Consider the following 27,473-nt stretch of genomic DNA (forward strand, 5'->3'; position numbering starts at 1 on the left):
CAGGTAGTTGATACTGTTGCAGACATCCCAGCGCCAGTTCCCCTACGGCCCTTAGGCGGCCAACGGCCACCTAAGACACGGCCAGCCATCAGGGCACCCACCCCTTTATTGGTCAAGATCAATACCAGTGATCAAGAAGCAGCCCAATTAATTGGGGCCAAGTTTAAGGCTGCCTAAAAGCATGCAAAGCCCCTCCGTGTACAAGAAGGAACACCCATGAGAGAATCGCTCTCTTGGGCTTGGCTCTCAAAGCGGAGAGACCCGTCCACCAGCATCACCAGAAGCAAGTAAGTCCAAGGTCAACGCTCGCTACCAGACGGACGATCTTAGCTGTTCTCCTGTTACCTCTTTGAACCCAACAACCTCAGATCCGATTGTTCATTGTTCCTCTAAGCAGGCCTCATTGTTCCTCTAAGTGGGCACCCGAAGTTAAGAATAGGCGTTAGCGTTTGAGATAGTTTAGTTTGTAGTACTTTATGCATGAGTAGATATTACTGTATGTGTAAATAAATAGTATTGACTTTGAACTAACTAACTGGTGTATTGGCTCTTTGATCAGTATTCGGTTTGAACCTTGTGGCGGTATCGAGAGATACCTGGCGACTCCAAGTGTAAACATAATTAGGATTAAGGAAGGCGACCATATTGACTGCCATATTTATAGCAAGTAAACAGAGCAACAATATACTGAACGGTATATTGTATGGTATATTAAATGGTATGTTGAATGGTATGTTGAATGGTGTACTGAAAGGTATGTTGATTGTACATTGAATGGTATATTGAATGACATATTGAATGGTATATTGTATGGTATGTTGAATAGTATGTTGAACGGTATGTTGAATGGTATATTGAATGGAGTAATGAATGATATACTGTTTGGCAAAATGAATGGTACAATGAAAGGTATAGTGAACTGCACATTGAATTGTGTATTGAATGGTATAATTTTTTAAAAAATTTTGAATATCCAATTTTTTTCCAATTGAAAAAATGAAATGAAAATCGCTTATTGTCACGAGTAGGCTTCAAATGAAGTTACTGTGAAAAGCCCCTAGTCGCCACATTCCGGCGCCTGTTCGGGAAGGCTGTTACGGGAACAATTAAGGGGCAATTTAGCATTGGCTAATCGACCCTCACTACCAAGCTCCGCACACATGAGTACAGCCTCTACCGGGACCGTGGATTCATGTCGCATTACATTCACCCCCCCCAACCATCTGGCCTGGACTTGCGAAATCCGACCAACTGTCGGGGCTTAAGACAATTTACACCTCTTTAACCTACGATTATCTCTCATTCTAGTTGCTCCGTCTGGACCTGTAGACTTAATTAAGTATCGGATGGCATCTTTGACTTTATCTACATATATGTTTCTGGAACACACATCTTCATTCACTCGAGGAAGGAGCAGGGGCGGAATTCTCCGAACCCCGCAGAGTCGGGGAATCGCCCAGGGCCGGTGTAAATCCCGCCCCCGCCGTGGCCGGAATTCACCACCACCCGGGAATCAGCAGGGGCGGCAATCACGCCCCGCCGATCGGCGGGCCCCCCCGCGCCGATCGGCGTCCCCTCGCGATGGCCCGAAGTCCCGCCGCTGTCAGGCCTCTCCCGACGATGTGGTTTAAACCACCTCTGTGCCGGCGGGATTGGCGGCGTCAGCGGGCCCCCAGGAGGGGCATGGGGCGATCGGACACCGGGCGTGCCCCCACGGCGGCCTGGCCCGCATTTGGGACCCATCGATCGGCTGGCGGGGCTGTGCCGTGGGGGCACTCTTTTTCTTCCGCCACCGCCAAGGCCTCCACCATGGCGGAGGCGAAAGAGACCCCCTCCACCGTGTATGCGCCGGTGGTGACGTCAGCGACTGCTGACGCTCCGGCGCATGCGCGGACTCATGCCGACTGGTGAAGGCCTTTCGGCCAGCCCCGACGCCGATCGGCATAGCGCCAAAGGCCATTGGCGCCAGTTTTGGCACCAGTCGGTGGAGCGGGAGCCACTCCGCCGCGGGCCTAGCCCCTAAAGGTGCGGAGAATTCCGCATCTTTGGGGAGGCCCGACGCCGGAGTGGTTGGTGCCACTCCGCTACGCCGGGACCCCCCATCCCACTGGGTAGGGGAGAATTTTGCCCCAGTGCTCCGAAAGCTAGTGATTCGAAACAAACCTGTTGGACTTTAACCTGGTGTTGTAAGATTTCTTACAGAATAGTGCGGCACAGAAGAGAACCTTCGGTCCATCGAGTCTGCACCAATGCATGAAAGACACCTGCCCTGCCTTTCTAATCCCATTTGCCAGAACTAGGCCCATTGTCTTGAATGTTAAGATGTTCCAAGTGCTGATCCAGGTACTTTTTAAAGGATGTGAGGCAACCTGCAGTGCATTCCAGATCATCACCACCCTCTGGGTAAAAAGGTTTCCCCTCAAATCCCCCCTAAACGTCCTACCCCTCACCTTGAACTTGTGTCCCTTCGTAACTGACCCTTCGATGAGGGGAAACAGCTGCTCCCTATCCATGCCTCTCATAATCTTGTACATCTCGATCAGGTCGCTCCTCAATCTTCTCTGCTCCAGTGAAAACAACCCATGACTATTCAACCTCTCTTCATAACTTAAATGTTCCATCCCAGGCAACATCCTGGTGAATCGCCTCTGCACATCCTCAAGTGCAATCACATCCTTCCTATAATGTGGCGACCAGAACTGCACACAGTACTCCAGTTGTGGCCTCAATTCTATAAAATTCCAACATGACAATCTATGTGTCGACTAATAAAGGCAAGTGTCCACATCACTTTTTCACCACTCTATTAACCTACCCATCTGCCTTCAGAGATCTATGGATAAACACGCCTCGGAACTTTCCAGTGTCAGGCCATTCATTGAATACTTCCTTGTCACATTACTCCTTCCAAAGTGCATCACCTCACACTTTTCAGGGTTAAATTCCATCTGCCACTTTTCTGCCCATTTGACCATCCTGACTATATCTTCCTGTAACCCAAGACACTCAACCTCACTGTTAACCACCCGACTAATCTTTGTGTCATCCGCAAACTTACTGATCCTACTTCCCACATATTCATCTATGCCATTTATATAAATCACCTGAGTCACCTGAGGAAGGAGCCGTGCTCCGAAAGCTCGTGTTTGAAACAAACCTGTTGGACTTTAACCTGGTGTTGTAAGACTTCTTACTGTGCTCACCCCAGTCCAACGCCGGCATCTCCACATCATTTATATAAATGACAAACAATAGGGGACCCAGCACAGATCCCTGTGGTACACCATTGGTCCCTGGCTTCCAGATACTAAAGCAGCCATCTGTCATCACCCTCTGTCTCCTACACCTAAGCCAATTTTGAATCCACCTTATGAAGTTCCCTTCTATCCCACATACATTTGTCTTCTTTATAAGTCTCCCATGTGGGGCCTTGCCATAGGCTTTGCTAAAATCCATGTAAACTGCATCAACTACACTGCCCTCATCTACACACCTGGTCACATGCTCAAAATATTCAATCAAATATTGAATGGTATATTGAATGGTATATGAGTGTTATAATAAATGGTATATTGAATGGTACAATGAATGGTATATTGAATGGTATGAATAGTATATTGAATGGTATAATGAATGGTATATTGAATGGTATAATGAATGGTATATTGAATGGAATATTGAATGGTATGCGGGATGGTATCTTAAATGGTATAATGAAATGGTATAATGAATGCTATATTGAATGGTACAATGAATGGTATATTGAATGGTATGAATAGTATATTGAATGGTATATTGAATGGTACAATGAATGGTATATTTAATGGAATATTGAATGGTATGCGGGATGGTATCTTAAATGGTATGATGAATGGTATAATGAATGGTATAATGAATGTTATATTGAATGGTACAATGAATGGTATATTGAATGGTATGAATAGTATATTGAATGGTATAATGAATGGTATATTTAATGGAATATTGAATGGTATGCGGGATGGTATCTTAAATGGTATGATGAATGGTATAATGAATGGTATATTGAATGGTATAATGAATGGTATATTGAATGGTATAATGAATGGTATATTGAAAGGCACCTTCACTTCTTGAATGGCTGGTTCCCAGCTGTCAATTAAACAGGCTTTTCATTATCCTGTCCTAAAGCTGGAAACGGTTGCTAAGCAATGTCAAAGCGAGTTGATGCAAGAGAAAGAGAAAAATCATTTCAAGAAAAAGAGCAGAACTTTCTCAAGGAAGGTTTTCCAGAAAGAGAAAAATCATTAAATGAAGTACCGAGATGTTAATGATGTGAAAATGAGTCCACAAGAAATGCTGTCAGTCACCAGATCAGGCAGCATCAGTAATGGAAGGCAAAAGTGAATATTTCCTGTATAGTCCAGAATCAAGATTTCTTATGTGTTTCCAGTATAAATATATATATATATTATATATATTTAAAACAGAATAGTACAGGCTAAGAAACAAATTATCAGTCTGGCAATAGGAATATAGGAATTGCAAAACTAAAGAAGATCAACATTCATCAAATTCTCCTTTCTACTATTAAGGTGTGTGTGTGTATACCACCCCTCTAGCTATACATAGAACAGTACAGCACAGAACAGGCCCTTCGACCCTCAATGTTGTGCCGAGCCATGATCACCCTACTCAAACCCACGTATCCACCCTATACCCGTAACCCAACAACCCCCCCCCCCCCCTTAAACCTTACATTTTTTTTTATTAGGACACTACGGGCAATTTAGCATGGCCAATCCACCTAACCCGCACATCTTTGGACTGTGGGAGGAAACCGGAACACCCGGAGGAAACCCACGCACACAGGGGGAGGACGTGCAGACTCCACACAGACAGTGACCCAGCCGGGAATCGAACCTGGGACCCTGGAGCTGTGAAGCATTTATGCTAACCACCATGCTACCCTGCTACCCTATAATTCCCTGGCGACAGCTATAGAAACAGGTCAAAGTCTGAGCCATGTCCCGTCAGGGTGTGGAAAGGCTGAGAGCGAGAGATGATATACTGGTTCTTACTTTACTTTATTATACTGGTAATGAAGATGTTGACTAACCATGGCAATAAACCTCTTATTGGGTTAGCTAATAACAGGCCCAGCCATGAGGCAAGGATAAAGCTCAAGGTAAAAAGTCACCTATTGCTCTCAAACACACTGCATTCATCTCAAGTCATGTCTTAAATTGCTCATTTACTGTACCACAAAGGTTATTTTGTAAAAGAAATTTAGGACTCACCAAGGTTTAAGAAACAAAATTGTTTAGCATATGTACAGTAAGAAGGAAGGCTATAGTCCCCTCAATTAAATCACTGTCAGAAAATAAAAGATGGTTCGTCTACATCCAGGTGATTGCTGAGATGAGATTATGGGATGTCTTTCCACTATTCTTTATAGAACCCCAATGGTGCAGAAGGAGACCATTTGGCCCATCGTCTTCTCTGACCCTCTGAAAGGGCACCCTACCTAGGCCCACTCACCTGCCCTATCCCCATAACCTCACCTAACCAGTGCATCTTTGGACATTAATTAGCAATTTAGCATGGCCAATCCACCTAATCTGCACATTCCTGGAATGTGAGAGGAAACCGGAGCATCCGGAGGAAACCCAAGCAGACTCGGGGGAACATGCAAACTCCATATAGACAGTCATCCTGGGCTGGAATCGAACCCAGTCCCTGGTGCTGTGAGGCGGCAGTGCTAACCACTGTGCCACCGTGCCGGTGAGACAAACTGTTTTTGATGGATGGTATGGTGCAGAATTGAATGCAAACCTGCCTAAAACGCATCTCCAATAATGCTTCCAGACTCATGTCCTTCCTGACCCACCTCACAGCTGCTCGGGTCTGAGCCCCCAACTGTAAAGCATGCTGCAATAATATGTACATTAAATAATTACGTACATATTTACGTTACATCACTGATCGGCATCAAGCAGTTATTATTCTTGTTAGAATTTTATTTTATAAAGTACAGTGCTTCGCATTCCAGGACTGTCAAACAGTCCATTATTGCTTGTATTATTTAGATTAAAATCAATATTGTTTTAATCAATGTCTTTGTTCTCCTCAAAGCACTCTTTTAATCTTCTTCTGTGTTCTCATTTTGTGTTCCTGCTCTGTCTCTCTGCTGGGCACAATGTCACAGTCCGTGCCCGCCCATCAGTACTTTGGCAATGCTTCAAGAATAATCCATCATTCCCCCCGGGGAACATGTTCAGGTATCTGCAGGTAAAGGCATTTGCTAGGCGGCAGGTGGAGGGATTCCCTTCGCTTCCCGCGAGGGGGGTGAGCGACAGGGTGCTTTCGGGGGTTTGGGTCGGAGAGGGGAAGATATCTGATATCTACAAGGTTATGCAGGAGGCGGAGGAGGCGTCAGTAGAGGAGCTGAAAGCTAAGTGGGAGGGGGAACTGGGGGAACAGATCGAAGACGGGACATGGGCTGATGCCCTGGAGAGGGTTCATTCTTCCTCCTCGTGTGCGCGGCTTAGCCTCATCCAATTCAAGGTGCTGCACCGGGCCCACATGACTGGGACGAGGATGAGTAGGTTCTTTGGGGGTGAAGACAGGTGTGTCAGGTGCTCGGGGAGTCCAGCGAACCATGCCCATATGTTCTGGGCATGCCCGGCACTGGAGGAGTTCTGGAAGGGGGTGGCGAGGATGGTGGGATCCAGAGTCAAGCCAGGATGGGGACTCGCGATTTTTGGGGTTGGGGTGGAGCCGGGAGTGCAGGAGGCGAAAGAGGCCGGTGTGCTGGCCTTTGCGTCCCTAGTAGCCCGGCGAAGGATCTTGCTACAATGGAAGGATGCGAGGCCCCCAAGCGTGGAGACCTGGATCAATGACATGGCGGGTTTCATTAAGCTAGAGAAGGTCAAATTCGCCCTGAGAGGGTCGGTACAAGGGTTCTTTAGGCGGTGGCAACCTTTTCTCGACTTTCTGGCTCAACGATAGGGTACAGGGACAGTAGCAGCAGCAACCCGGGGGGGAGGGGGGGGCGGACAATGACTATGTTTGTTTATTTAATTTTAATTTATTTTTAAGTTCTTTTGTTGTTCATTGGGGTTGGAGGGGTGGGGGGATGTGATACATACGGTCTGGGGGTGTTACAGTTATTATGGGTTATTTTGTTGCATTTCACTGTTTGTCGTTATGTTTTATATTTTCTGTAAAAAATTCCAATAAAAATTATATTTAAAAAAAAAAGAAGAATCCATCATATTTGACCATGGAGGGGATCGCAAAAGGGAACTCTTTCCTGACACCCACACCAACTGCAACCCTGTCATGCAACCAGCTAAGGTGACCAAGACCAAGACTCCAACCTTCAGGACCAGATAGCTTATTTACCCATCAGACCACTAACACAGCTGTAGCTTCTGAAGGAAGCTCCACTTCTCAATCACAATTTTGTCCAAGTATCAGGAGTTTACAGCCCGAGGAATGTTCAAGGAAGATTAAATTGTCTTCTCTTTGGAGAAGAGGAGATAGAGGAAATCTAGTTGGAGTTATTTTTGTTAGAAAGTGAACTCGCAAACCCATTCCCTGTGGTAAACAATTCAAATTCTGTGGGACTAATTCAAATGATAAAATTGGGAGTAAGTAGGGAAGCCAGAAAAACATTTATACAAAGAGGCAATCTGGTGCGTTACAAGAGAGAGTAGGAATTGAGAAGTTAGATAAGTAGGATTGAGGGTATGGTAAGTAGATGGGCTTGAGGGTTATAGTGGCTGAACAGTGAGAGCCAGCATGGATTTATAAAGGGTAGGCTGAGCCTGATTAATCTGACTGAAGAGGTGATTAAAGCAATGGACAGGGGAAGGTCAATGGGTGAGCTTGTAGAAGGCACTTGCTAAAGTCCCTCATAACAGACTGTTAGCTAAAGTTGAAGCTCATGAGATTGGAGACAAAGTATTACCTGTTTAGGAAATTGGGTGATTGGCAGGAGACAGAGAGTCATGATAATGGGCAGGTACTCTAATACCCGAAATGTGATTCATGATGTCCTGCAAGGGCCTCAGTTATTCACTATCTTTATTAACAACTTAGATGATGGGGTAGAAAACCACATATCCAGGTTTGCCAATGGCACAAAGGTGGATGGCATTGTAAATGTGTAAGCATAAATTTCCAAAGAGATATTGATAGATTAAGCAAATTGATTTCAATATAGGCTAATCTGAGGTCATCCACTTTGGAACTAAAAGAGTCAAACAAGGGATTTTCTAAAGTGGGAAAAGCTAGAAAGAGTGGATGTTCAAAGAGACTTGGTACATGTACATGTTCATGTACACGGATCATCAAAATGTCAGGACCACATAGCAAAAATAATCCAAACAGCTAATGATATATTGACTTTTCTAACGAGAATACAAGCGGCTAGAAGACATGCTTCAGCTACACAAATCCCTGGTTAGACCACAGCTGGAGTTACTACGAGCAGTTTTGGGCACCTCATTTTAGAGAGCTTTCAGAGAGTAGATTCACCAGAATGATATTCAGACTGCAAAGATTAAACTATGAGGAGTGATTATGCAAATCAAGGTTACATTGCTTGGAATTTAGAAGGTTAAAGTGGCCGGGGGGGGGGGGGGGGGGGGGGGGGGAGTTGCAGAGAAACTATTTCTGCTCGGTGGGGAGTCTAGGACTAGGGAGCATAGTCTAACAAGACAAGGTGCGAAATTTGGAAACAAAGAGTGGTAGACATTTGGAATTCTATTCAAAAACTGGCAATTAACACTAGTTCAATTATTAATTTTAATCTTGAGATCAGCAGATTTTTGTTAACCAAATATACTAAGGCTAAGGTGGAGTTTATACATGGAACTAAAATACCATCAGCCAGGATCACACCAAATAGCAGAACAGGTTTGAGGGGCTAAATGGCCTCCTTCTGTTTTTGCCCCTCTACATTTCACATTTTTCCCTCTGCTTCCATCTCAGTGCCATGACCTCCAGGTCAACAGTTCACTGTTCGGTGGTTAATGATTCAGTCTTCCCTCCCTCTCTGCCCAATATGGAAACATACCATTCACCATCCTCTTTATATCTTCCTTTGCTGCTCGGTGGCACACTAAAGGTGTCATCTAAACCAAAAGGTTCAAGTTCCTGAACAAAATTGTTATTGTAGAAAATCAGGAGAGTTTTCCAGCTCTGCATCCTCAATGGAAAAATAGTTCTGTAAAAATACACTACTAGATAGTCTAATTTAACAATGTACACTGAACTTCAAAATATGGAACTCAGTCAGGTTAGTCTTTTCAAACACCGACACATTATTACTGTCCACGGGGCCCATTTATAGGAAGGCAACAATATCATTTCAATTTCTGTCTCCAGTCTTCAGCTGCACTCCCCGCTGACTTGCTGTGGTTGGCATGGGGCAGGGGGATGGAGTGGGTCTCAGCGATAGTTCAATTTACACAGTCAGATGTTGAATGTGTCTTTGCTCGCTCCACACTATACATCCTTAATCTTGATCCAGACAAAAAGAGTTGCCGGTGAGAGAGAGGCAGAATCTCTGGACAGCAAGTGGACGTGTCGATAGCCTGTGGACACAAACAGAAACACACAATTAAATGGGCCACAAAGTGCAGGGCTGGGGGTGGGAGGAGGGAGGAATAATGTCACAGGACATGTACCTGGATATTGCATTAGCCCACTCCACATGACTCGTACTGCCACCGAGAGGTAACGTCACACAATGTCAGCACTATGTTAATTATTTGTAAAAATGAAGTTGAAGTTAATAAATTGAGTGCTGAATGGAACTTGAGCATCATCCAATGGGGAAGGATCCCAAAGCCCCCACAGGAGTTTCCCGGAATGGACAATTTGTCTCCAGGGAGTTGCTGTGGATTCTAATTATTCATGGGGGGGGGGAAATAGTCTATGCTTGCATGGCTTTCTCAAAGGTGGTGCATGTGAGACTCAAATCAGGTCCCCTGGAAGCCACATTCGGGGTGTCAGATCGGCCGCGGTTGGAAGGGGGTGCTGAGGCAGATGTCTTAGCCTTCGCCTCGTTGATTGCCCGCAGGTCGATTCTGTTGGGGTGGAGGTCGGCTTCTCCACCCTGTGCCTCAGCATGGCAGGGGGATCTGCGGGAGTTCTTAACGCTCGAGAAAGTAAAGTTCGAGTTGAGGGGGAGATTGGAAGAGTTCTACAACTCATGGGGCTTGTTCATCATGCACTTTCATTGGATGACATCGAACATTATGTTGGGATTTGGGAGGAGTTGGGAATGTATAAATTAATGATGATTATTTTTCATTGGTGTTTTTTTCAAAATGTTGGGAGCTGTTTGAGGGTGGGTGGGGTGAGGGGATTGTTGGCTAGGCTTGTATTTGTTATTGTTAATTATTTGTTGTTGCAAGTATGATGAAAATGTGAAAAAGGAGGAGAATAAAAATATTTATAATGGAGCTTGTGAGGGAAGGGTCCCTGAATCATATACAGTACATTAGTATTGGAAGAACTGGGAATGCAATCCGAAATGTAGGGTGCAAAAAAATCTGTCACACCTGAAAAAAAATGTTTGCATGGCTTGTGTACGTACAATGCCCCGGCTATCGAGGTTTGTGTATGTACACTACCCTGGCTATCAAGATTTCTGTACATACAATACCATGGCTATCGAGGTTTGTGTGCATACAATATCTCGACTATCGAGGTTTGTGTACGTACAATACCCTGGCTATCAACGTTTGTGTACGTACAATACCCTGGCTATCGAGGTTTGTGTACATACAACACCACGGCTATCGAAGTTTGTGTACATACAATATCCAGGCTATCGAGGTTTGTGTACATACAATATCCCGTCTATCGTGGTTTGTGTACATACAATACCCTGGCTATGAAAGTTTGTGTGCATTCAATGCCGGCTATCAAGGTTTTTGTACATACAATACCCAGGTTGTCATGGTTTGTGTATGTACAGTACACCATAGCGTCATAGTCATAGAGGTTTGCAACTTAGGGGATTGCAACTTGGTAATTTGGTGCAGTGAGGTAATTCGATGCAGAGTGTGAGGAGGTGCTTTTTCAGAGGTGCTTTTTAACCCTGGTAAGTGATTGGTAAGTAGTTTTTCTTTTCATTCTTTTCATTGTCTAATTAATTTATTTTTTATTTTGAAATTGTTGTTGTATAAGTTTACCTAAGGTTTAAGACATGGCAGGAGATCCCAGCCCCGTGTCATGCTCCTCGTGTGCGATGTGGGAGCTCAGGGACACGTTCACTGTCCCTGGCTCTTTCACATGCAAGAAGTGTGTTCAGTTGCAGCTCTTGTTAGACCGCTTGACAGCTCTGGAGCTGCGGATGGACTCACTTTGGAGCATCCGCGATGCTGAGGAGGTCGTGGATAGCACGTTTAGCGAGTTGGTCACACCGCAGATGAAAATTAATGAGGGAGATAGAAAATGGGTGACCAAAAGAAAGAGCAAGAGTAGGAAGGCAGTGCAGGTGTCCCCTTCGGTCATCTCCCTGCAAAACAGATATACCGCTTTGGATACTGTTGAGGGAGATGGCTCACCAGGGGAAGGCAGCAGAGGCCAGGTTCATAGCACCTTGGCTGGCTCTGCTGCACAGCAGGGCAGGAAGAAAAATGGCAGGGCTATAGTGATAGGGGACTCGATCATATGGGGAATAGACAGGCGGTTCTGTGGACGCAATCGAGACTCCAGGATGGTATGTTGCATCCCTGGTGCAAGGGTCAAGGATGTCTCGGAGCGGCTGCAGGACATTCTGGGGGGGGGGGGGGGGGGGGAACAGCCAGCTGTCGTGGTGCACATAGGCACCAACGATATAGGTAAAAAATGGGATGAGGTCCTACAAGCGGAATTCAGGGAGTTAGGAGTTAAACTAAAAAGTAGGACCTCAAAGGTGGTAATCTCAGGATTGCTACCGGTGCCACGAGCTAGTCAGAGTAGGAACGTCAGGATAGATAGGATGAATGCGTGGCTCGAGAGATGGTGCAAGAGGGAGGGATTCATATTTCTGGGGTATTGGGACCGGTTCTGGGGGAGGTGGGACCAGTACAAACCGGACGGTCTGCACCTGGGCAGGACTGGAACCGATGTCCTGGGGGGGTGTTTTCTAGAGCTGTTGGGGAGGGTTTAAACTAATGTGGCAGGGGGATGGGAACCGATGCAGGAAGTTGGAAGGTAGTAAAACAGGGACAGAAGCAAAAGGAAGTAAGAGGAAAAGTGCAAGGCAGAGAAGACATAGTCAAAAATCTAAAAGGGCGACAGTACAAGGTACAGTGACTGAGGGGAGCTCAGTGAATAGGCCCAGTAATAACAAAAGTAATAAAACTGGAGATGTTAAGATTCAAAACAGAGGTAAAAAAACCAACATAAGTGTACTTTACCTGAATGCTCGTAGTATTCGGAATAAAGTACATGAGTTGATGGCACAAATCATCGTAAATGACTATGATTTAGTGGCCATTACTGAAACATGGTTAAAGGATGGTCACGACTGGGAGTTAAATATCTGAGGGTATCAAACTATTCGGAAGGACAGAGTGGATGTAAGGGAGGTGGTGTTGCTCTGTTATTTAAGGCTGACATCCGGGCAATAGTAAGGGATGACATCGGTGCTATGGAGGATAAGGTTGAATTCATTTGGGTGGAAATCAGGAATAGTAAGGCAAAAAAGGCACTGATAGGAGTAGTCTATCGGCCACCAAATAGTAACGTTATGGTGGGGCAAGCAATAAACAGCAGTTATCATGGGGGATTTTAATCTACATGTCGATTGGTTTAACCAGGTCGGTCAAGGCAACCTTGAGGAGGAGTTTATAGAATGTATCCGCGATAGTTTCCTAAAACAGTATGTAATGGAACCTACGAGGGAACAAGCGGTCCTAGATCTTGTCCTGTGTAATGAGACAGGATTGATTCATGATCTCATAGTTAGGGATCCTCTTGGAAGGAGCGATCACAATATGGTGGAATTTAAAATACAGATGGAGGGTGAGAAAGTAAAATCAAATACTAGTGTTTTGTGTTTAAACAAAGGAGATTACAAGGGGATGTGAGAAGAACTAGCTAAGGTAGACTGGGAGCAAAGACTTTATGGTGGAACAGTTGAGGAACAGTGGAGAACCTTCCAAGCGATTTTTCACAGTGCTCAGCAAAGGTTTATACCAACAAAAAGGAAGGACGGTAGAAAGAGGGAAAATCGACCGTGGATATCTAAGGAAATAAGGGAGAGTATCAAATTGAAGGAAAACGCATATAAAGTGGCAAAGATTGCTGGGAGATTAGAGGACTGGGAAATATTTAGGGGGCAACAGAAAGCTACTAAAAAAGCTATAAAGAAGAGTAAGATAGAGTATGAGAGTAAACTTGCTCAGAATATAAAAACAGACAGTAAAGGATTTTACAAATATATAAAACAAAAAAGAGTGGCTAAGGTAAATATTGGTCCTTTAGAGGATGAGAAGGGAGTTTTAATAATGGGAAATGAAGAAATGGCTGAGGAACTGAACAGGTTTTTTGGGTCGGTCTTCACAGTGGAAGACACAAAAACATGCCAGCGACTGATAGAAATGAGGCTATGACAGGTTAGGACTGTTATCAATAAGGAGGTAGTGATGGGCAAGCTAATGGGGCTAAAGGTAGACAAGTCACCTGGCCCTGATGGAATGCATCCCAGAGTGCTAAAAGAGATGGCTATGGAAATTGCAGATGCACTATTAATAATTTACCGAAATTCACTAGACTCTAGGGTGGTTCCGGTGGATTGGAAATTAGCAAACGTGACACCACTGTTTAAAACAGGAGGTAGGCAGAAAGCAGGAAATTATAGGCCAGTGAGCTTAACTTCGGTAGTAGGGAGGATGCTGGAATCTATCATCAAGGAAGAAATAGCGTGGCATCTGGATAGAAATTGTCCCATTGGGCAGACACAGCATGGGTTCATAAAGGGCAGGTCATGCCTAACTAATTTAGTGGAATTTTTTGAGGACATTACCAGTGCAGTAGATAACGGGGAGCCGATGGATGTGATATATCTGGATTTCCAGTATGCCTTTGACAAGGTGCCACACAAAAGGTTGCTGCATAAGATAAAGATGCATGGCATTAAGGGTAAAGTAGCAGCATGGATAGAGGATTGGTTAATTAATAGAAAGCAAAGAGTGGGGATTAATGGGTGTTTCTCTGGTTGGCAATTAGTAGCTAGTGGTGTCCCTCAGGGATCCGTGTTGGGCCCACAATTGTTCACAATTTACATAGATGATTTGGAGTTGGGGACCAAGGGCAATGTGTCCAGGTTTGCAGATGACACTAAGATGAGTGGTAAAGCGAAAAGTGCAGAGGATACTGGAAGTCTGCAGAGGGATTTGGATAGGTTAAGTGAATGGGCTAGGGTCTGGCAGATGGAATACAATGTTGACAAATGTGAGGTTATCCATTTTGGTAGGAATAAAAGCAAACGGGATTATTATTTAAACGATAAAATATTAAAGCATGCCGCTGTGCAGAGAGACTTGGGTGTGCTAGTGCATGAGTCACAGAAGGTTGGTTTACAGGTGCAACTGGTGATTAAGAAGGCAAATGGAATTTTGTCCTTCATTGCTAGAGGGATGGAGTTTAAGACTATGGAGGTTATGTTGCAATTGTATAAGGTGTTAGTGAGGCCACACCTGGAGTATTGTGTTCAGTTTTGGTCTCCTTACTTGAGAAAGGACGTACTGGCACTGGAGGGTGTGCAGAGGAGATTCACTAGGTTAATCCCAGAGCTGAAGGGGTTGGATTATGAGGAGAGGTTGAGTAGACTGGGACTGTACTCGTTGGAATTTAGAAGGATGAGGGGGGATCTTATAGAAACATTTAAGATTATGAAGGGAATAGATAGGATAGATGCGGGCCGGTTGTTTCCACTGGCGGGTGAAAGCAGAACTAGGGGACATAGCCTCAAAATAAGGGGAAGTAGATTTAGGACTGAGTTTAGGAGGAACTTCTTCACCCAAAGGGTTGTGAATCTATGGAATTCCTTGCCCAGTGAAGCAGTTGAGGCTCCTTCATTACATGTTTTTAAGGTAAAGATAGATAGTTTTTTGAAGAATAAAGGGATTAAGGGTTATGGTGTTCGGGCCGGAAAGTGGAGCTGAGTCCACAAAAGATCAGCCATGATCTAATTGAATGGCGGAGCAGGCTCGAGGGGCCAGATGGCCTACTCCTGCTCCTAGTTCTTATGTTCTTATGTTTACAGCACGAAAACAGGCCCTTCAGCCCAACTTGTCCATGCCGCCCAGGTTTTACTATTAAGCTAGTCCCAATTATTATTATTATTGATTGTCCGCATTTGGCCCATAACCCTCTATACCCAGCTTTCCCGTATAACTGTCTAGATGCTTTAAAAAATTTTTACAGTCCTCAAATCTTTTTTTCCAATTAAGGGGCAATTTAGCATGGCCGATCTACCTACCCTGCACAGCTTTGGGTTTGTGGGGGTCAGATCCACGCAGACACAGAGAGAATGTGCAAACTCTACACGGACAGTGACTTGGGGCTGGGATCGAACCCAGATCCTCAGCGCCGTGAGGCAGCAGTGCTAACCACTGCACCACTATATCATGCTAAATGCTTTTTAATAGACAAAATTGTACCCACCTCTACTACTGCCTCTGGCAGCTCATTCCAGACACTCACCACCCTCTGTGTGAAAAAAGTGCCCCTCTGGACCCTTTTGTATCTCTCCCCTCTTACCTTAAACCCACGCCCTTTACTTTTAGACTCCCCCACCTTTATGAAAAGATATCAACTATCTACCTTATCTATGCACCTCATTATTTATAGACATCTAAAAGTTCACCCCTAAGCCTCCCACACTGCATGGAAAAAAGTCCCAGTCTATCCAACTTCTTACAACTCAAACCATCAAGTCCCGGTAACATCCTAGCAAGTCTTTTCTGCACTCTTTGGAGTTTAATAATATCCTTTCTATAATAGGGTGACCAGAACTTTACACAGTATTCCAACTGTGGCCTTACTAATGTTTTATACAACTTCAACAAGACGTCCCAACTCCTGTATTCAATGTTCTGACCAATAAAACCAAGCACGCTGAATGCCTTCTTCCCAGCCTATCCACCTGTGACTACTTTCAAGGAGTTATGAACCCCTGCACTCTTGGATCTCTTTGTTCTATAAGTCTCCCCAGAGCTGTACCATTAACTGAGTAGGTCCTGCCCCGATTTGATCTACCAAAATGCATCAACACACATTTATCTAAATTAAACTCCATCTGCATCGGCCCAATGGCCCAACTGATCAAGAAGCCGTTGTAATCCTTGATAACCTTCTTCACTATCCACTATGTCACCAATCTTAATTTCATCTGCAAATTTACTAACCATGTCTCCTACGTTCTCATCCAAATCATAAATATAAATAACAAATAACAGTGGACCCAGCACTGATCCCTGAGGCACACCTCTGGTCACAGGCCTCCAGTTTGAAAAACAATCCTCTATAACCACCCTTTGTCTTCTGTCATCAAGCCAATTTTGTATCCAATTGCCTAACTCACCCTGGAATCCGTGAGATTTAACCTTTTGCAACAACCTACCATGCTGTACCTTGTCAAAGGCCTTGCTAAAGTCCATGTAGACAATGGCAACCCCACTGCCCGCATCTACTTTCTTGGTTATCCCTTCAAAAAACTCAATTTTCCACTCACAGTGAAATGCTGACTGACCCTAATCAGCCCTTGCCTCTCTAAATGGCTGCAGATCCTGGGCGGGATTCTCCGATAATCAGCGCGATGGCTGGGACCCGGCGCCAAAAACGGCGCGGATCACTCCGGCGTCGGGCCCCCCAAAACATCGCGAAGTCTCCGGGCCCGAAGGGGCTAGCAGTGGCGTGATGCCATTCGCGACGGCGTCACCCGCAGTGGATGCAGCACGTAACTTGACGCCGGGTGGCGTAATCAACGACGCTCGGCATCACAGCACAAAAGACCCGCCTCCCCCCCCCCCCCCCCGAAGATCTGCAAACATGGCCGGCCGCCGCGCAGCCCCGAGGTTCCAGGAGTGCGCCATCGAGGTGCTCCTCGATGCTGTACAAGAGAGGAGGGAGGCCCTGTACCCCGGACATGGCCGCAAGGTTGCCCCACACCTCAGCCGGCGCCTGTGGAGGGAGGTGGCAGGGACCGTCAGCGCTGTGGCTGTGACACCGAGGACAGGCACCCGGTGCCACAAGAAGGTGAACGACCTCATCAGGGCAGCCTTCCCCGCTTCCCCCCCCGATGTGCGGCACACCCCCAGGTGCAACTAATCCTAACCCTGACCCTGGCCCTACCCTAACCCTGGCCACGGCCCTGACCCTAACCCTGACAGTGACCCTAACCTGACCCTGCCCTAACCCTGGCCCTGACTGTAACCCAACCCTAACCTCTGCGACCTCTGCCAATATACACATAACCACTGTCGTGCAGTAATATACCTGTCTAACGCTGTTGCCCTTTAACCCCGCCACCCACTCGCCCGCCCCCCCCACAGGAGAAGCGCGCACACAACAACAGGGAGCATCAGAGGACTGGAGGGGGCGCAGCTGATGAGAGACCACTCACCGTCCATGAGGAAAGGGCCCTGGAACTGGCAGGCGGACCTGAGGACCGGGAGGTTGCCGTGCAGAGGTCGGGGGCCCGCCAGCAAGTGAGCCACCCACGGCCCCTCCCCCTCCTCCATATCCCCCTCCCCCATATCCCCCCTCCCCATAACCCCTCTCCCCCATATCCCCTCTCCCCCATATCCCCCATACCCCTCTCCCCCATATCCCCTCTCCCCCATATCCCCCATACCCCTCTCCCCCATATCCCCTCTCCCCATATCCCTCATACCCCTCTCCCCCATATCCCCTCTCCCCATATCCCCCATGCCCCTCTCCCCCATGCCCCTCTCCCCCTTACACCTCTGCCCCATATCCCCCATACCCCTCTCCCCCATACCCCTCTCCCATATCCCCCTCCCCATATCCCCTCTCTCCATATCCCCCATACCCCTCTCCCCCATATCCCCCATACCCCTCTCCCCATATCCCCCATACCCCTCTGCCCCATATCCCCTCTCCCCATATCCCCCATACCCCTGTCCCCATACCCCTCTCCCCATACCCCTCTCCCCCATATCCCCTCTCCCCATATCATCCATGCCCCTCTCCCCCATATCCCCCATACCCCTCTCCCCCTTACCCCTCTGCCCCATATCCCCTCTCCCCATATCCCCCATACCTCTCTCCCCATATCCCCTCTCCCCCATATCCCCCTCCCCATATCCCCTCTCTCCATATCCCCCATACGCCTCTCCCCCATATCCCCCATATCCCTCTCCCCATATCCCCTCTCCCCACATCCCCCATACCCCTCTCCCCATATCCCCCATACCCCTCTGCCCCATATCCCCTCTCCCCATATCCCCCTCCCCATATCCCCCTCCCCCACATCCCCTCTCCCCCATATCCCCTCTCTCCATATCCCCCATACCCCTCTCCCCCATATCCCCTCTCCCCATATCCCCCCACCCCATATCCCCCCTCCCCCGTGGTGTCTAACCATACAATAACCATGCTGTATTGTGTATTGCAGGACCAAACGTTGAGGCACCCGACCCCGCGGATGCCGACCGCCCGCAGGATGCCCCAGGGCGGCCACGAGAAAGGGAGCAACATGGACCCTCTGGCCTGCGACGCCCGCAGTCCCCCCCAGGGCGGCCACGAGAGAGGGAGAGACATGGAGCACCACGGAGACGACACTCGCATCTCGTGTGGGTGCGGCGACGCAGGCGTGTGACACCCAGCGACAAGGGGAGCAGCCACAGGCCCCCGTCACAGCCGAGCCAGAACACCACTACCAGGACAGCCCTACCCAGGACACTCCTACCCAGGACAGCCCTACCCAGGACACCCCTACCCAGGAGACTCCTACCCAGGACACTCCTACCCAGGACACCCCTACCCAGGACACACCTACCCAGGACACCCCTACCCAGGACACCCCTACCCAGGACACCCCTACCCAGGACACCCCTACCCAGGACACACCTACCCAGGACACCCCTACCCAGGACACCCCTACCCAGGACACCCCTACCCAGGACACCCCTACCCAGGATAGCCCTACCCAGGACACCCCTACCCAGGACACCCCTAACCAGGACACCCCTACCCAGGACACCCCTACCCAGGATAGCCCTACCCAGGACACCCCTACCCAGGACACCCCTAACCAGGACACCCCTACCCAGGACAGCCCTACCCAGGACATCCCTACCCAGGACACCCCTACCTAGGACACCCCTAACCAGGATAGCCCTAACCAGGACACCTCTACCCAGGACACTGCCACACATGAGACTGGACGACAGGACAGTGACACAGAGTGGACGGGTGAAGACGAGGCGCCACCCCAGGGGACCATGGACTCAGAGTCTGACGATGGGCACGACACAACGCCACTGCTTTCTCCAACACCCTCCACCATCGCAGAGACACTCACCTCAGTTGGGCACTTTAGCCATGAGATTTCTGGTACACTCACTGGTGCGCACAACACAGCCGTCCCGGTACAGCAGGTGGAGGTAGGAGCAGCAGAGGCGCCGGGAGGTCGGAGGGCATCCTAGTGCAAGCGAATATCTGCCGCCCAGACGGGTCCCGGGTTCCTGGAGTTACCACACCCACCCATAGACCCGATGCAGCCACCAAACCTGGGACGAAGGAAGAGGATGATGGCTGGCTTGCGGTGGCTGCAGACGCAGGTGGAGGAGTCCACCCACGTCCAGGAGCTGGGAGTGGTGCCGGTCATGCGTGCCACCCAAGCCAAAACCGCACGGGTAGTGTCCGCGGTGGAGGCAATGGGTGCGGCGGTGTCAGACATGGGGAGCAGTATGTAAGGCCTGGGGCTTTCCGTGCAGGCGGTGTCCGTGGCCCAGGACATGGCTTCCCTCTCACAGGAAGCCATGAGCCAGAGCCAGCGGCAGATGGCAGAGGCGCTCAACGCCGTGGCCCAGTCTCTGCAGGCCATGGCCCAGTCTCAGCAGGCCGTGGCCCAGTCTCAGCAGGCATTGGCCCAGTCTCAGCAGGCATTGGCCCAGTCTCAGCAGGCATTGGCCCAGTCTCAGCAGGCCATGGCGCAGTCCCAGCAGGCCATCGCTGAGGGCATCGGCGCCATTGCCCAGGTTCTGGCCGGCGTCGCCCAGACACAGGCAGGGATGGCCAACTCCCTGAGCTCCATGACTGCAAACCTGCAGACCCTTGTCGATACCAGGGCGGGCCTCCTGGACTGGCAGCGCCAGGTGTCGGGGGGGGCGTCGGATGGCCGGTCCATTCGCATTCCCAACCCGGAGGCCCGGGGGCCATCGGGCACCCCGAGGTAGGAGGAGGTACTGGGGTCCATCGCGGGTCCCCTTGTAGGGGAGGTCCCGGAACACCGCGGCACCTCGGACTCCCCCCTTCCATCCCAGGTGCATCTGGTGGGCAGCGGGTAGGACAGGCTGGCAGCTCGTCATCCCAGTCGCCTGAGCCGCAGCCTGACCCATCTAGGCCGGGCCACCCCAGGAAACGGCTGCCAAAGGGATCCCGAGTCACAGGGCAGAAATCGCACGGGTCCACCCCCAGTTCTGCTGTACTGTCTGGGGAACCACCTAGACGTAGTCAAAGGGCCCGTAAGGCCAAACAATTAGACACTGAGTATGTTGGCACGGGTGAAGGGCACAGACGAGGTTTAGGGGCTAGGGCACGAGTGTGGACAGTTTGTAATTAAAATCACTTTCACAACTACAGAAGCTGCCTTTGTGTTCTGTCCGAAGCGTGTGGGGGTGTCATGTACGCTGAGAGCCCGTGTGTGTGTGTGTGAGGGGGGATCTGACGTCAGCCCCAGGTGAGTGTGCCCCCCCCTCCACCTGGGCCGCCCTCTCCATCCCCCCGAGCAGAGGATGGGACCGTGCACTGCAGTGTCACGGCCGCATGCAGGGATGGTCCGGGTGGAGGGTGGTACTATGGCCATGGGTCATCCAACGATGTGGAGCCAGGAGCTCATCGCAGAGCGGGTCGTCATCATCCTCCATGGCCTGCAATAGACACGCTTCCACCGGCGACCGTGTGAGCCCGGCCTGTTGTGCCGCAGGTGGATGTGCAATGGAGGGGTGGTGTGCATGCGGGTGGGGTGGGGGTGGTTGGTGGTGGGTGGGGGGAGGTTAGGGTGTTGGTGCTGGGTGGGTGAGGGGGGTTGAGGTTGTTGGTGCTGGGTGGGTGAGGGGGTTGAGTGTGGTCGGATGTTTCCACGGTGTTCGGTATGTGGCCATACTTACCGATTCGTACGCCACCCAGTCAGTGAACCGGGCGTTTATCAGCCTGTCCCGTGCTCGCTGGCCCAGACGGTAACGGTGGGCAGCCACCCGCCCATGTCCAGCCCATATGACTTGACCATTGCCCCCATCTCCCTCATCTGGGGAGGTCTGCGCCTCTTCCTCCTGCTCCTCCACTCCTCCCTCCTCTGGCTGCGGCACATCACCCCTCTGCTGGGCTATGTTGTGCAGGACACAGCACACCACAACAATGCGGCCGACCCTATATGGCGGGTACTGGAGGGCCCCCCTAGTGATGTCCAGGCACCTGAAGCGCATCTTCAGCAGCCCAAAGCACCTCTCTATCACACCCCTGGTGGCTGCATGGGCATCATTGTAGCTGTTCTCCGCGTCACTCTGTGGCCTCCGTATAGGTGTCATCAGCCACAACCGCAACGGGTAACCCCTGTCGCCCAGAAACCAGCCCCTCGACGAGGGTGGCGTCCCTCGAACATGCCGGGGATGTATGACCGCAACAACACGAATGAGTCGTGAACACTGCCCGGGTACCGGGCGCAGACGTGCAGGATCATCATGCGGTGGTCGCAGACCACCTGGCTGTTCATGGAATACGTCCCCTTCCTATTGGTGAACACAGCCCTGTTATCTGTAGGTGGCCGCATGGCAACGTGCATCCCATCGATCGCGCCCTGGACCATGGGAAAGCCGGCCACGGCAGTGAAGCCCACTGCCCGGGCATCCTGGTTTGCCCGGTCCACAGGGAACTGGATGTAACGGTCCGCAATTGCATAAAGAGCGTCTGTCACTGCCCGGATGCACCAATGCCTGTGAGATGCCGGACAGGTCCCCACTCGGTGCCTGGAATGGCCCCGTGGCATAAAGGTTCAGGGCCACCGTAACCTTGACGGACACGAGGAGAGGGTGTCCTCCCCAAGTGCCACGCGGTGCCAGGTGTGCCAGCAGGTGGCAGATGTGTGCAACGGGTTTCACGGCTCATCTGGAGTCTCCTCCTGCATTCCCAGTCTGTGAGGTCCTGGTACGACGAACGGATCCGGTACACACGGGTCCTCCACGGGTGTCTCCGTTGCTGTGGCGCCACGACGTCCTCCACCCTCTCCTCGTGCTCCTCCTCTTCATGCTCCCCCTTCTCCTACTCCTCGTCCTGTCGGGCGGGTGGCCCTCCAGCCTGGGCGCCGCCTCTCTGGCACGCTCCTCCTCCTCCAGGGCAACATGTAGAATAGCGGCTGCTGCCACGGTGGACAACATCACTGGCTGATCAGAAAACATGATGGCCTGCAGGGAGGGGGGGGGGGGGGGGGGGGGGGGGGGGGGGGGGGTGGGAACGTCAACATGTCACCATTGCCCGTACGGCCACCTGGCCACCCCACCCCCCCGGGCAGCCAGGTGCCATGTGCTGCATGGGCACGACTGTGGGAGGATGGCACCTGGCCAGGCGGACGACCTCCCTCTTCACCCCCCTCCCTGGCACACTCCCCCCGCCTCCCCGGCACTCTCCCCCCCCCCCCCCCCCCCAGAACTCTCCCCCCCCCTCCCCGGCACACTCCCCCTGCCTCCCCAGCACTCTTCCCCCCCCCCCCCTCCCCGGCACTCGCACCCTCCCCCCCTCCCCGGCACTCTCCCCCCCTCCCTGGCACTCGCACACTCTCCCCCCTCCTCGGCACTCTCCCTCCCTCCCCGGCACTCGAACTCTCCCCCCCCCTCCCCGGCACTCTCCCCCCATCCTCGGCACTCGCTCTCATCACCACCCCCCCCAACCCCCCCTCCCCCGGCACACGCTGTCACCAACCCCCCCACCCCCCGGCACTCACTTTCACCACCCCCCCCAACCCCCCACCCCCCGGCACTCACTCTCACCACCCCCCCCAAATCCCCGCCGCCCCCTCTTCCCCCACCCACAGACTGCGGCCACGGCGTCACTTCTCCTGCGGCCACCCCCCACGCCAGTGACCTACCTCCGCGCTGAACGGCGTCAACCATCAGCACTGATTGACGCCGTTAAATAGCTGTTATGATTCACGCCGACGTAACCCGTGGTCACATCGGCGGGACTTCGGCCCATCCAGCCGGGAGAATACGAGCAGCACCGGGACCCATAGCCTCGGAGAATGGCGGGGCCGGCGGGATTGACGCCTCGCTGACTTTTTGCTGGTCGGAGAATTCGGGACACGGCGGGGCCGGGATTGACGCCGGCCCCCGGCGTTTCTCCAACCCGCCGGGTGGTCGGAGAATCCCGCCCCCTGTCTCTCAGAATACCGTCTAACAACTTACCCACCACAGATTCACTGGTCTGTAGTTCCCAGGCTTCCCCCTGCGTCCCTTCTTAAACAAAGGCACAATATTTGCTACTCTCCAATCTTCAGGCACCTCACCTGTGGCTGTTGATGATTCAAATAACTCTGCCAGGGAACCTGCAATTTCCTCCCTAGCATCCCACAACGTCCTGGGATACTTTGGGCGCGATTCTCCGCTCCCCACGCCGCGTGGGAGAATCGCGGGAGGGCTCCCCGACAAATTTCATGCCCCCCTGCGATTCGAATCGCCGCTCGCTGTTTTTCACGGCGACTGCCGATTCCCCGACCCGGATGGGCCGAGCGGCCTGCCGTTCGCGACCGTTTCATGACGGCGGCAACCACGCCTGGTCGCTGCCGTCGTGAAACGGGTGTGGAGATGCCTGTTTGGGGCTTGTAGGGGGCCTGATGGGGAATGAGCACCACGACTGTGCTTGGGAGGGGACATGCCCGCGATCGGTGTCCACCGATCGTCAGGCCGGCGTCTCAATCGGACGCACTATTTCCCCTCAAGACATCTCTATTTATTTCCCCAGGTTCCCTAACATCCATGCCTGTCTCAACAGTAAATACTGATGAGAAATATTCATTTAGGATCTCACCCATCTCTTCATGGATCCGCACCATAGATTGCCTTGTAGATCTTTAAGAGGACCTCCTCTCTCCCTAGTTACTCTTTTACCTTTTAGATCTCGTTGTTTTATAAGTCTCCCCAACTTCCTACCATTAACTGAGTAGGTCCTGCCCCGATTGGATCTACCAAAATGCATTACCTCACTTTTATCTACATTAAACTCCATCTGCCATTCCTTCTAAAGCTGATTCTCCTTTGCCTTATCTGCCAAAGCAATCTTATGTCCCCTTTTTGCCCTCCTGATTTCTCCCTTAACTCTACTCCGACAACGTCTAGACTCTTCAAGGATTCCACTTGATCCCAGCTGCCGATGCATGTCATACGCCACCTTCTTCTTTTTGACCAGGGCCTCAATATCCCGAGTCATCCAGGGTTCCCTACTCCTATCAGCCTTGCCCTTCACTCTAAAACGAATGTGCCTACCCTGACTGTATGTACATTACCCTGGCTGCCATGGTTTGTGTATGTGCTTTTATGGCTTTTTATGGCTTTTATGTGCTTTTCACTGGCTCTTACGGTTTATGTATGTACAGTACACCGGCTGTCACAGCTTCACTAGAGGAGCGAGAGAAACACGAACTGGGTGGGAGGAGAGGGAGAAATAAAACACAAACTGTGGGTAGAGAAAGTTGATCAAGGGATGGATGGGGAGAGGGCGAGTTGCAGTGCTGTCCACTGTTACATTTTGTCTTGGGAGTCTAGCAGCTTTGGTGTTTCTCCCTCTTCACTGGGGTCATGTCAGAGGGGGAAGGACAGTGTTGCAGAGGGGCAGTGCTGGAAGGGGAAGGACAGTGTTGCGGAGGGGCAGTGCCGGAGAGGGAGGGACAGTGTTGGGAGGGGCAGTGTCGGAGGGGGAAAGACAGCGTTGCGGAGGGGCAGTGCTGGAGGGGGAGGGGCAGAGTTGGGAGGGGCAGTGTTGGAGGAGGAGGGGCAATATCGGGGAGGGGTACATAGAACATAGAACATAGATCATAGAACATTACAGCGCAGTACAGGCCCTTCGGCCATCGATGTTGCGCCGTCCTGTGAAACCCCTCTAAAGTCCCTCTGCACCATTCCCTTATCGTCCATATGCCTATCCAATGACCATTTGAATGCGTTTAGTGTTGGCGTGTCCACTACTGTTGCAGGCAGGGCATTCCACGCCCTTACTACTCTCTGAGTAAAGAACCTACCTCTGACATCTGTCCTATATCTATCTCCCCTCAATTTAAAGCTATGTCCCCTCGTGCTGGACATCACCATCCGAGGAAAAAGGCTCTCAATCTCCACCCTATCTAATCCTCTGATCATCTTGTATGCCTCAATTAAGTCACCTCTTAACCTTCTTCTCTCTAATGAAAACAGCCTCAAGTCCTTCAGCCGTTCCTCATATGATCTTTCCTCTATACCAGGCAACATCCTTGTAATTCTCCTCTGTACCCTTTCCAATGCTTCCACATCCTTCCTATAATGTGGCGACCAGAACTGCACGCAATACTCCAAATGTGGCCGCACCAGAGTTTTGTACAACTGCAACATGACCTCATGGCTCCGAAACTTAATTCCTCTACCAATAAAAGCTAACACACCGTACGCCTTCTTAACAACCCTCTCAACCTGGGTGGCAACTTTCAGGGATCTATGGACATGGACACCGAGATCTCTCTGCTCGTCCACACTATAAAGAATCTTACTATTAGCCCAGTACTCTGTCTTCCTGTTATTCCTTCCAAAATGAATCACCTCACACTTTTCTGCATTAAACTCCATTTGCCACCTCTCAGCCCAGCTCTGCAGCTTATCTATGTCCCTCTGTAACTTGTAAAATCCTTCTGCACTGTCCACAACTCAACCGACTTTAGTGTCATCTGCAAATTTACTCACCCATCCTTCTACGCCCTCCTCCAGGTCATTTATAAAAATGACAAACAGCAGCGGCCCCAAAACAGATCCTTGTGGTACACCACTAGTAACTGGACACCAGTCAGAACATTTCCCATCAACCACCACCCTTTGTCTTCTATCAGCTAGCCAATTTCTGATCCAAACTGCTAAATCACCCTGAATCCCATGCCTCTGTATTTTCTGCAATAGCCTACCGTGGGGAACCTTATCGAACGCTTTACTGAAATCCATATACACCACATCAACTGCTTTACCCTCATCCACCTGTTTGGTCACCTTCTCGAAGAACTCAATGAGGTTTGTGAGGCACAACCTACCCTTCACAAAATCACGTTGACTATCTCTAATCAAATTATTCCTTTCCAGATGATTATGCATCCTATCACTTATAAACCTTACCAAGACTTTTCCCACAATAGAAGTAAGGCTTACTGGTCTACAGTTACCGGAGTTATCTCTACTCCCCTTCTTGAACATGGGGACAACATTTTCTATCCTCCAGTCTCCTGGCACTATTCCTGTAGACAAAGATGACTTAAAGATTAAAGCCAAAGGCTCAGCAATCTCCTCCCTAGCTTCCCAGAGAATCCTAGGATAGATCCCATCCGGCCCTGGGGACTTATCTATTTTCACACTTTCCAGAATCGCTAACACCTCCTCCTTATGAACCTCAAGCCCTTCTAGTCTAGTAGCCTGTATCTCAGTATTCTCCTCGACAACTTTGTCTTTTTCCTGTGTGAATACAGACGAAAAATACTCATTTAGCACCTCTCCTATCTCCTCGGATTCCACGCACAACTTCCCACTACTGTCCTTGACTGGCCCTACTCTTACCTTAGTCATTCTTTTATTCCTGACATATCTATAGAAAGCTTTAGGGTTATCCTTGACCCTACCTGCCAAAGACTTCTCATGTCCTCGCCTGGCTCTTCTTAGCTCTCTATTTAGACCTTCCTAGCTAACCTGTAACTCTCAAGCGACCCAACTGAACCATCACGTCTCATCTTTACATAAGCCTCCTTCTTCCTCTTGACAAGTGTTTCAACTGCTTTAGTAACCCATGGTTCCCTCGCTCGACCACTTCCTCCCTGCCTACAGGTACATACTTATCAAGGACACGCAGTAGCTGTTCCTTGAACATGCTCCACATTTCCATTGTGTCCATCCCCTGCAGTTTCCTTCTCCATTCCATGCATCCTAAGTCTTGCCTCATCGCATCATAATTGCCTTTCCCCCAGCTATAACTCTTGCCCTGCGGTGTATACCTATCCCTTTCCATCGCTAAAGTAAACGTAA

At 50.1% G+C, this 27,473-nt stretch overlaps 1 protein-coding gene across 1 annotated transcript in view; it reads right to left on the reverse strand.

Annotated features, from left to right (window-relative positions):
* Positions 1–8,779: 8,779 nt before the first annotated feature.
* Positions 8,780–27,473, reverse strand: part of LOC119954137 (1-phosphatidylinositol 4,5-bisphosphate phosphodiesterase delta-3-like) — a 160,509-nt gene continuing 141,815 nt past the window's right edge. Inside the window, exon 15 of the mRNA XM_038779071.1 lies at positions 8,780–9,584. Within this exon, the coding sequence (XP_038634999.1) occupies positions 9,496–9,584 (89 nt within the window). The 3' untranslated portion in view covers positions 8,780–9,495. The remainder of the gene's footprint in view (positions 9,585–27,473) is intronic.

The sequence above is a fragment of the Scyliorhinus canicula genome, chromosome 19, assembly GCF_902713615.1.
Source record: "Scyliorhinus canicula chromosome 19, sScyCan1.1, whole genome shotgun sequence".
In the NCBI taxonomy this organism is placed as follows: Eukaryota; Metazoa; Chordata; class Chondrichthyes; order Carcharhiniformes; family Scyliorhinidae; genus Scyliorhinus; species Scyliorhinus canicula.